The 11,706-nt window shown below is 40.2% G+C and overlaps 1 protein-coding gene across 1 annotated transcript in view; it reads right to left on the bottom strand.

Moving 5' to 3' along the window:
• The window catches only part of LOC122814238 (dynein axonemal heavy chain 5-like), a 3,525,594-nt gene that overhangs the window by 363,668 nt on the left and 3,150,220 nt on the right, over positions 1-11,706 (bottom strand). Inside the window, exon 100 of the mRNA XM_044086840.1 lies at positions 7,578-7,797. Coding sequence (XP_043942775.1) covers positions 7,578-7,797 — 220 coding nt within the window. The remainder of the gene's footprint in view (positions 1-7,577; positions 7,798-11,706) is intronic.

Raw genomic sequence — 11,706 nt, 5'->3', positions numbered from 1 at the left:
ACTTTGGGAACTGCACCTTCCATTTCTTGACTTTCCCTGACTTATCTAGTGGCACACCTCTTTCCATGATCTGTGTCCATCATCTGTCATGTTACACTGACCTCCAATGAACTGCATTTCTTTCTACCATTCCCCTGTGATGTCACCTATCTCCTACTCTATTCTCCCCTTATGTATCTCTTACACTACTCAGACTGTGCTCATTTGCTATGTGACTGTGAGATTCAGTATCCTACCTCATTTTACATGAGATTGCCTACTAATGCTTAGTTACATGTCTTAGACTCAGCTTCCTTAGCAACCACTACACGGTGGCCATGTTGTTTTGGTCTGCTGGTCCCTGCATTGTCATTCCATGTATTGCATGAAACCCACATTTGTGGGTTTATAACCTTCTTTTATGGTTTTATACAGTGCAGCCTGTTTGCTGGGCTGCGCTTGGTTTAAACATTGGCGACGCTTTAAAAAAAAAATGATATTTTTGAGATTTTTGCATTGGGTTACCTTGCCAATGTCCACATATGTGACCATTGGCATGCTGCCTGAGACATATGCACCCTTTATTTGGAGCTGACATGGCTCCATTGTGGAATTTGCAGAAACGTACTCAGTTGTCAAATGAGTACATTTCTGCAGCTAAAACGTCTCTTACACGGACTGGTTTCTGCTTTGTAGATCACTAATATACCTCATTTGCATACCTTTCGGCTGCAAGTGAGGTATTTAGCATGTCCACGCCCAGTCCGTGTAAGAGACGTTTTAGCTGGTCTCTTACACGGAGTTTAGGGCTGTTCCTAGATCGCGAGGCTTGCATGGAGTGTTACACATCTCTTACACTCCGTGCAAGCCTTCGTGAATCCTGCCCTATGTGTGCCTTGTTAAATATTGCCCTCAAAATGTAGCCCCTCCATTTTCAGAAGGGATGTGTTTCAGACCAAGGATGAAATTGTGGGTACCTGTGTAAGCATCAAGATTAATTTTGAAGAAGGAAGGGGTGTCACTCTGCTTAACATGCAGGGCCTGTTTATTCCAAAGATGGTGCAACCACTGGGTATTGAATCTAAACTAAATCTGTATTTTACTTATGTGGTGGTGGAAGTTTAAACTTTGGCGTGGATGTTTGTATAAACACTCACCCTGTGAAGGCACCTGAGACTCTTTAAGGTGAGATCTTTAATTGCACAGAATGCCTGGCAGACCTCTCCATGCAGGAGTTTATAAGAGAATCAGCATAGGGGCAGGACTTCTAGTCTGCTACGGTAGCTAAGGGTTTTTATGCCAAATTACTTTTTTGTCAGGAATTTTTGGGATGTTAATAGTTGCATGATATATTTGGCTAGTTTCATGTAGAAAGGGACATTGTACTCAATAATTAATCTAATTAGGGCAGACTACAAAAGGACAATGATATCCTTTAACCTAGTTTAGATATCTTTGGAAATCAGTTGTGCTAGATAGAAGGATTTCCTAACTGCTGTTGCAACATGGTGGTCAAAGTTCACGGAATTTTTAACTTAGGTGCCAAGATCTTCAACTACCATGCATATGTGGAATGGGGCACTGGCTATGCTGTAAGTTGTAGTTGAGGGGTGTTCCTTAAATGTGACAGTACTGAACTATTTCCATTTGGTGTGAGCCCTTTCTCTGCGCACTATTGGTTTGTAAGGACTAGTCTTTGCTGAAGTGGCTCTGTATCAGTGGGAAAAGAACAATGACAAACAGCCTGTAGTGACTGGTGAATCAGATTAGCATTATGTGAGGGTCTGTGGTATGGAGGTCAGAAAAGCATATATCAAAAATGAGGAGTCCAGGTGCTGAGTACTTCATTGTACTTCACTGGTTACTTTAATTTTTTGAACTGGAACTTCCACGTTAATTGTGATAGTTTTTGCCTTCCGGTAGATTGCAGTCAATTTAACCATGTTAAGGTCTACTTTTAAATATTTTAGCTTGTTTACAATACCAGCATGAGGTACAATGTAATGCCTTGATTAGAAACAGATATGCTGTGTGGACTGAGAGGCCACTGTCCACTGCCTCTGTAACCCTCTCAAAGATGCTTACCTAGCTGAGTAGACATGATCTGTCCTTGACAAAACCAAACTGTGTGGGTCCAGTTTTATTAGATTTTTAACAGGTCAGATATAATGATATGATATGATGTATGATATGATATATGTTGCATGGCCTTGCATATTAGGCTAGTTAAACTAATGGCTCTGCAGTTTTTAGGGTAGTGTGGTAGGGTCCCCTTTCTACAGAGAAACCACTATAGCTGTTTTCCAAATCTCCGGGGCATACCCTGTGGTTAGACATAAGCTAAACATGTAGAGGAGGGGTTCAGGGAGGGCATGTCTGATGCTACTAATCAAGCATTAAGTTATCTTGTCTGGCCCAATGGAGAGGAGTGTTTTTTTATTTGATTCACCCCGGGGATCACATCAGTCACCCTGCTAGACAGGGGTCCAGGAAAGTAAATAGTGTGGGAAGAAATAGCCAGGGAATTGTTATGGCTAGGCTTGTATAGGCCCTAGGCCAATAGCCTAGTACCAAACTATGAACCTATGAACCTAGAGTCTGGACATACTCTGTAGTGATCTTCGGGCTTAGTAGGACTCTTGGATTTGTGGCATTTCATTGACTGTTTCTGGAGTAAAATTAGCACTAAATCTGCCCACACGTATGCTTACAATGTATTCATGATCACACTGGGTAATACCATTCTGGATTAGTTCTGCACATTGCAAGATATTTTGTCTCAAGTTTCCTAACATAATGAAAGAATGATCTGTAGTTATTCTTGGCTACTCATACCCATTTCAGTTAATTTCATTTTTGGTCTTTGTGATGGTTAGTTTTACATCCTTGCTGATTTATTTGATTACGTCTTTAATGTGAATAGAATTGTTATGGCATGATCTTTGATGGTTATTTTTACTTCCTTGTTGATCTTTTTGATTAAGTCTTTAAAATGGGTAGAACTGTTATGGGACTTCAAAAGTTTTTTTTTCTTTTGTTATACAATTTATTTGTAATGGTGGGCTACCAATATGGCTTATTTTTTAATTTCTCATTAGAGGTTCATAGATTAAAAGGTAAGAACTAGGCAATCAGCCTACAGACCATTACAAACCTAACCAGTAACCCGTATTCAAAAGTTCCCTCCAGTCCCAAGGATTGCAACACAAGATAGACTGTGAGAAAATGTGAGGCTGCCTAATTATCTGTGTTTACTTTGAAGGTGGTATGGGTGCTCCTCTGCTTGATATGATGTTGAAGTTTGTTCCAGAGTTAGGGGATACATTGGGAAATGAATATATTATGCCAACATGTCTTATTTATCTGTTGATGGAGGTTTAGCTCCTTTACTTGGGTATTTGAGGAATCATTTGTTCTGCAAAGGAATAGAAGGTCAAAGAAGGGAGGACCTTTCTTGGCTTGAAAGGTTAGACACAGCCTTCCACGGTAGAGCCTACAACAGATTGAATAAAGGGAGGGAGCTGCCAGTCTGTTGTGATAACTATGATTTTTTTTAAATCCACTGATTTTTGTACTGATGAATCTCTGAGATCTGTCACGTTGAGTGATATGCCTAGACAAATACATGCCAAAAGGGGAATTATGTTCAATAATGGTCCTGATGAGAGATAAGTACATAGGATTTAACACTTCTTTGGATGTACAAAAGATGCCTTTGGGAATTTGATGAGGCTGATAGAAGACTTTCTGAACTACTTTGGAGACATGATAGTCAAAAGACAAGGAATTATTATAGAGTGTCAAGATACCTTACAAATGCCTGACTGGAAAGATGTGTTACATATAGTCTGTGAAATTACCAGAATACTATACTAAATTTGTTTCACTTTTAAGATCATTTTGAGACCATTGTCTCTGCACCATTTGTTACCATAGTCTAACTCTGGATAGAGCAATTATGAGTGAGGAGATTACAGTTTACAGTCATCTGCAAACCTAGATAAGCTTGAGCTAGGAAGTGGATGTCAAATAGGAGAAAGCCCAGCACTGAGCACTGTGGTACACCAGTGATAACTTTTTTGTTTTTAGAAATGGAACCTGAGACCCTAACCACATGGGTTCTGTCAGGAAATCAGTTAGCCATCTGACACACAACAAAAGAATTATATTCTGTTTTACAAGTCTGTCAATAATGCCAGCATGGGTAATAGTGTCAAAGAACTTGGCCAGGTCTAGACATGCATTATGTGCCGTACAACTGCTGTCTACTACTTCTATGTGCTTATATGTGGACCTAGTAAGGACTTCTAGGTCTATTCACTTTTTATGTAGGAGTAGAGTTCAGATTAAAAAGTAGCAGCTGAAGCTTCATGGGGAGTAGTGACACTGCAGGTAAACCTGGATAACTCATTAGAGGATGTAAACAAGTTTGTATGTTTAAAGTTCATGAAGTGAAGAAAAGATTGTTTACTATTGTGGGGTTAGTGGCGTTAATGAAGAAGGTTATAATTTGTACTCTGACTTAATCAGGGATGAGCATACTAAAGGTTTGATACACATGGGGTAATGTTGAGGAGGACCAGATCCAGAATGTTCTGGCACCAAGTGGGTTAGTTAAGCATCTGTTCTAAGGAGTAATAGGTTTGCCAGGTCTAGGAATCTATAGGCATATCAATCTCTAGAGGTGTAGGTATACCAGTTAACTGAAGGATAACTGAATCATCCAGTTTAAAGATATGCTTTGATAGGGGTAGTTTACTAAGTACATTTGGGAACCTGTCATGATCTACTGGGCACATGAAAAGTGTCCCACAGTAGGTTATAAATTGATAATTATTCTTATTAAAGGTAAGTTGGAGTTCAGTAGATTTAGTGTTATAATTGCAGAGGATTTGTCTAGAGATGATAGGATCTCTGACAAACATAGAGATGATTCAGCAGTGAAACCAGATAAGGCTCTATTGTTGCTCAGAAGCAAGTCTTAGTTACAGCATAGATGTGAATTTGTATTAAATGCAAGATACCTTAAAGATCAGGTGATTTATTGTCAAGATTTCAGGAACTGAAAGGAGAAACACTGATGCAGCTAGAATTAGAATTTGAAATGTCACTATTTACTATGCTGGAATGTCCAATAAGGAGAAATGACCTAAAAAAGGCACTATTGGGGCAGCAAGAACTTTGGCCAGTAAGAGGAAGCTATGGAGCAAGGGATGCAGGACAATTCTAGTAAAGTAAGTTGTCCGATCTTCCATGTCCTACAAGGTGGACACATACTGGACTCCCTAGAATGACACCAACTGCTTAGTCAATTATTGAAGTAAATTGTCTTGTGTTTGTATTTAGACTTAATTCTGGGTGAAGGTGGGCTTCCACTCAGGATCAGAGTCTTGCCTGCTATCAACGCATGCATGATGAGATCCGACATTTCTCTCTGTTTGTCCCTTAGCACTTCTGCAAGGACAACCACTAAGTCACTTATATTTGAGCAGTGTGAGGGCCTAATGTGCCCACATGACATGGAGTCAGGAATTATTAGAACATTTCAACATGTATTCTCTGAGCCTGTGGTACTGCAAGACTTATGGACCACAGACAGTAATTCTTTGCTACTTGAGAGGGTGGTGATGTTGTGCATTTATGCTGAGACTTGATCCTTCTAGATCTAGGAGATTTTGGAAGTGATTTTTGACAACTTCATCATATGTTAGTTTGATGGATATACTGTATGTGTTGATAATACTGTGTGGTTGTCACATACTTTTGTTTTAAGTGAGAGGTTTTCCTCCATGTTGATAAGACACCTGTACCTGACATCTGCACCTTTCAAAGATTATACTGTGAGTATCAAATATTAAACCATTGCCTGCCAGTGTTAGGCAGTTCTTACACTACTTAAGGACGTCCAGTGCTGCAAGACTGGCCACAGATGGTAGAAAAGATGATTTCACATCGGTGTCTACCATATGTTTTTATTTCTTGAAAGAGGTCAGTCACACAACTGTTAACCAACTGGTAGTCAGCTGATGCTCAGAGTTAAAAGGGAGGTTACAAACCATAGATGAAGTGTTTACAATCAATACTGAATGAAAAGTTATGACTCAGTGACTTGACATGTTAATAGTTTAGGGTGCCAGTAACAGATGATTGTCCTCTAAAAGAGGATTAGAGACTTAGATTTTAATAGTTTAGTGAGGTGGTACACAGGGAATTAAGACAGGGGTTACAAGAACAGTTACTGTAAGGCTTATAATAATAGGCACTTACAGAGGCTAACAATGCAACAGGTAGCAGCAATGTTGAGCGGTAAGTGAGGAGACCAATAGCTGTAAAGGTAGGTAATATAGGGACACTTAAGAGAGTTGATTTTAGTAGGTTATATCAGTGGAGTGCAGTGTTACCCACCACTATGTGATGTAAAGTTCAGTGTAGCCCAGCAAAACAGAGCTGCAGGAATGAAAACTGCAATGATGAATTTCAGTTAAAAATATGCTGTAATGCTCAAGTTTTGAATTGAACAATTTCACCTAAATAGTTGTAAAATAAGAATGTTTATTTTCAATTCATGTGAATGAACTTTTGCTGCCTGTTGGATGATATGTCTCCTGGCACTCTATTCCTTAAAGCTCCCAATGCAGTTTTTATAATACTCATCAACAGTGCAGCACCATTAAGAACATTCTGGGGAGAGGGAGAGGGAGCATATAAACTGAATTACAGTTGTGACATTTTCCCATTAAAAATTATAAGTACGTCTTACATACTATATAACTGAAATGTAGTCCGCATGATATAACATTTGCTCCTTCTGGGTGGACTTAACTGCAGCAACAGAGAATTCTATATACTACGCAGTGTAGACGTATGCTTCAGGAAGTACCAGGTAGTTATATGAACTTCCTGTCTAACAATCATATTTGATTCAAAACAATAACCATTTGCAAGGTCCAGCAGCATAATTCCCTAACTAGCCAGCCTTACTCCCTCCAAGACTCTGACTTTCCCTCCTACTTTATGCCTCTTGAGGATATTTCGTAATGGCTGACTTTTCTTGCCCAAGTCATACAGCTAGCTTTCTGGGAAACTGAAATCCCTGTACTTCTCTTTGGCATATTCAAACTGGTCATAGCACATTTGGGATGCCTTTGTCATAATCTCACAGGAAGAAGTTACATAGCACACTGGAAGAAGTTACATAGCACAGTGGAAGAAGTTACATAGCACACAGGAAAACGTTACATAGCACACTGGAAGAAGTTACATAGCACAGTGGAAGAAGTTACATAGCACACAGGAAAACGTTACATAGCACTTTTATTTGCATCTTGAATGTTATCTTGCTTACTTGCAATGTGTCTTCTGGTTCTGCATTGACAAACATCTTTGAAATTTTAGTTCACATTTCCTCTCTACTTTCATTTAATACTGAATATGCATGCAATCTCTTCAGTATTCTTAACAATGTAAGCTATTCATGTGAAGGATTCTTGGATTGTTAGGCAGAAATAAAAAAAAGTCATATAAAACCAGAGATGATTTTGTTCTTTACAGCAAGAATTTAATGGCAAATGCAGCTCTTCAGACCGTATTGCTCTCACCTTGGCCATGCTTTGCGCTAGGACATGTTTGATGTGCTCTTCAGCACTACCAAAGTTACTGACTGGGCAGATAACAGATCTTGCTTGCTTTCTGTTTGCTAAATCCAGGAAAAGCTTGCGTGGAATATCACTATCAGTACTATAGATCAGTAATGCTGGCCTTTGCGGTGACATCTTGACCAAGCAGGTTTGAAGATCACTAGACATTTCTGTAGTGTAGCTGCAAGTAGAAACATTGTTTTATTACTGATTGAAAAATGTAGAGTGCATTTAATGAGCTTGTTGCTATACATAAAAGTGCCAAAGTGCACTTAAAGGAAGTATACTATAACCACTCGGCTAGATTAGTTTAACGATATATCATTGTCAAAGTATGACTGTTTCCAATTACATGTTTAGTTGCTGCACTCTACATTATATTTAAAATGATCTCAGCTAGAAATAAGTCTTTGTCTTCCTATGTTTCACAGGGAGAGAATTAGGTCTCCATTAAAACTAAAAGGACACTGATGCAATAAGTATGATTGTGGCATATGTGCATGCATATGTGTGTGTGTGTGTGTGTGTGTGTGTGTGTGTGTGTGTGTGTGTGTGTCTGTGTGCGCGCGTGAGTGTGAGAGTGTGTGTGCGCATGTGTGTGTGAGTGTGTGCATGTGTGTGTGAGTATGTGTGTGTGTGTATGTGTTTGTGTGTGGGTGTGAGTGTGAGTGTGTGTGTGTGTGTGTGTGTGTGTGTGTGTGTGTGTGTTTGACAGAGTGTGTGTGTGTGTGTGTGTGTGTGTGTGGGTAATGCGTGTGTGTGTGTGTGTGTGTGTGTGTGTGTGTGTGTGTGTGTGTGTGTGTGTGTGTGCATTTGAGAGTGTGTGGGAGAGTGTGTGAGTGTGTGCGTGTCTGTGTGTGTGTGTGTGTGTGTGTGTGTGTGTGTGTGTGTGTGTAACAATGTGTAGTTGTTAAAACTATTTAAATTTATGAATTATTAAGTCATGAATGTGCTCAGTATGTCTTAGAGTATACTAAGCCCAGTGCATAATGGACTGGGCATTATAGGTTCATAGGTTCATAGGTAGGTACTAGGCTATCGGCCCAAGGGCCTACGTAAGCCTAGCCAACAAGGTTCCCTGGCTTACGCCACCCAAGAAAGTTATTTTCCTGTGCCACTGTCGAGCAGAGATGCAGAAGTGATCCCCGGCGTGTATTTCCTATTTCCCATCCACTCATCAAGATTTTTCTTGAAGAGTGCTAATGAAGAACTTTGCTTGACATAGATGGGTAGCCTGTTCCAGAGTATGGGAAGTCTCTGGGATAGGAATCTATCCCTCCAGCATGTCCCGTTTATTGTGGTGACAAGGTTTAGGTCCCTAGAGCGTGTAGCTCAGAGGGATTGGGATTTCTTTAGGTATAGCATGTCCAACAGTTCTGGGTTTGATACAGCTTTATATGTTAGGCAGAGATCACCTCGGAGTAGGCGATATGTTATGGAGTAAAGCTGGAGTTTTTTGAGACGGTCAGTGTAGGGCATTTGTTTGAGTCCAGTAATCCTCTTTGTGAGGTACTTCTGTGGCCTTTCCAGCTGCTTCAGATGTCTTGTGAGGTACATTCCAAAAGGGGCATTGTACTCTATAATGGGTCTAATGAGTGTCGAGTAGAGGGGAACGATGACCTCTTTTTTCCTGGATGAGAACCCTTTTATGATGAGGTGTGCCACGTAGAAGGACTTCCTGACTACTGTGGCGATGTGACTATCAAAGGAGAGACTACTGTCCACCTGGGTCCCAAGGTCTCTTATCACACATTCAGTGTTAAGTAGATTGCTAACTATGTGGTAGTTCATGGGTACAGAGTTTTTACCAAAGGGGATGACACTGCACTTTTTGGCATTGAGCTTGAGGCCATGGCTCTGACACCAGGCATCTGTCTCAGAGAGGCCCTTCTGTAGGATGCTCACATCATTTGGGGATTTGACTATGGCTCCTAGTTTGCAGTGATCTGCAAACTTCGTACGCCAGAGGCCTTTTGTGTTAGCCTGTACTTCAGAGAAGTAGATACCAAACAGGAGTGGTCCCAGGACGGACCCCTGTGGTACTCCACTTGTCACTGGTTTGAGGTCATATTTGGAGTCTGCAACTTTTACAGTGTGGGTTCTGTCAGAGAGCCAGTTGGCAACCCATCTTGTGAAGTAGGGATTTATGCCTAGTTTATTGAGTTTAGCTATAATTCCAGAATGGGGGATGGTGTCAAAAGCCTTGGCGAGGTCAAGATAGGCTGTGTGAACCACCTTACCCTCATCTACGGCTTTGGTGACTGCCTCAAAGAAGTCGATCAGGTTCAGGAGGCATGATTTGCCTTTCACAAACCCGAACTGGGTGGGATCCAGAATTTGGAGGTTAGCAATGTCTTTGTTTATGAGTTCCATGATGAAACGTTCCATGGTCTTGCAGACCAGGCTCGTCAGGCTAATAGGTCTATAGTTCCCAGGATCAGTGGTGGCTCCCCCTTTGTGGAGTGGGATAACTGTTGCTGTGCACCATTCAGTGGGCACAAAGCCTGATGCAAGGCTGTTATTGAACATGGTGCTTAAGTGAGGAGCCAGTTCATTCTGAAGTTCATGTAAAACGCAGCCTGGGATGTTGTCCGGTCCCATGGATGCTGTGTTTTTGGCTTTAGAGAGTGCAGCTTTCACCTGCGTAGTTGTGATTACAGGGACTCTGCATTCTTCCTGTATAGATATGGGCCCTTTAGGGGCCTTATTATACCTGTTATCTGTACAGGATGTCTTACATATTAGCTATAGAACTAAATTTCTGATAGTTCATAGAATGCCACTAGATAACTAGTCTAACATCAAACCAAGGGTTTGGAAACACCAAAACATTTTGTGTTCCACTAACTTATCTACCTCCCCTTCCATAATATAGAGTTATGCCTTGATTACTTATTTTCTGGCTTTATTCATTGCTCACTTGATCCTATTTTATGCTTTTCATGGACTTTCTCTTCTACTTTTTCTTCCCTCAACTCTTCTCCAATTTGCAATTTTATATTGCTGCACCCCTGGCAATCAATGCTTTTTTTCTGCAGTACCTATTCTCACTGTGAAATTGTACTGGTGGCTCTGCATCGCCTTCCTTCCTTATATTTCTTTAGGAAGTAGACTCATTCCCTGTTCCGCTCATCCATGATCCTTTGGCATTCAGAGTAAGGGCACATTTTATAAAATAGTTGCAATATTTGCTAGTCATCTCATTCTGGTATTAATAGTTATGGACACTCTAAAATGACCAAAGGTGTGAATGCATGTGAATGTGGTAAGGAAGAACAAATGTGGCTGGTCTGGCCATCCGGTGGTGTGAGCAATGGCTCTAAATGATGGTAACTGTTGATGTGACACCAAAATCCCATGCACAGAAATGGGAAAAAGGGGGTTGTGGATAGATGGGTGAACGGATATGAAAGTTACATGTCTTCAGCCTTGAATTCTTTAATGTTGACTACGGCAACAATACAGGGAACTGCAGGTATTTTAAATGAAGCCAAATGAATTTGTAAAAAAAGCGCAGGACATTATTTTTAATGTGCTTTTATAGGTCATAAAGCCTATATCTGTATTTATATTAGAGAAATTAAGTGTGGTATTGATTTATATATACATTTTCTAATATGAAATTCATGACCAAACTAACATAATCTGTAGATACAATAAAATTAAAAATAAACTGAAGCAAAACATTTATTGAGCAGCCTTACTTTTCAAATCTACTGTCTAATGATTTGCTACAGCTCAATGAAAAGGACATTGGCTATGCTGTAGTTAGAGCTTAGCAAGGCATTTGACACAATATTAAAAAATAGCTCAGAGTACAAATTCAAAAGATGTGGAGTGGGTCTTTGAATGGTATTTTGGGTAAAATACTGGATATGTTATAAGACACACAGAAGATTACAATAAATTAACCCCTCTCAGACAATATAATGGTGACATCCATGGTTCTACAGGGGTCATGTCAGGATCAACGCTTTTCAGTGTGTTATTTTAAGTCACTGCAAAAGGCCTGGAAGAGAAAGGAATGCCATTTTCCCTATGACATGACAGCATGCAACAGGGCTAATACATACGAAAGTGTAGAAAGAAT

The sequence above is a fragment of the Protopterus annectens genome, chromosome 1.part1 (genome assembly GCF_019279795.1).
Source record: "Protopterus annectens isolate FY-2018-M chromosome 1.part1, PAN1.0, whole genome shotgun sequence".
NCBI classification, from domain to species: domain Eukaryota; kingdom Metazoa; phylum Chordata; order Ceratodontiformes; family Protopteridae; genus Protopterus; species Protopterus annectens.
Note: the sequence above shows the minus strand (reverse complement) of the source record. Positions and strands in the feature narration are given on the sequence as shown.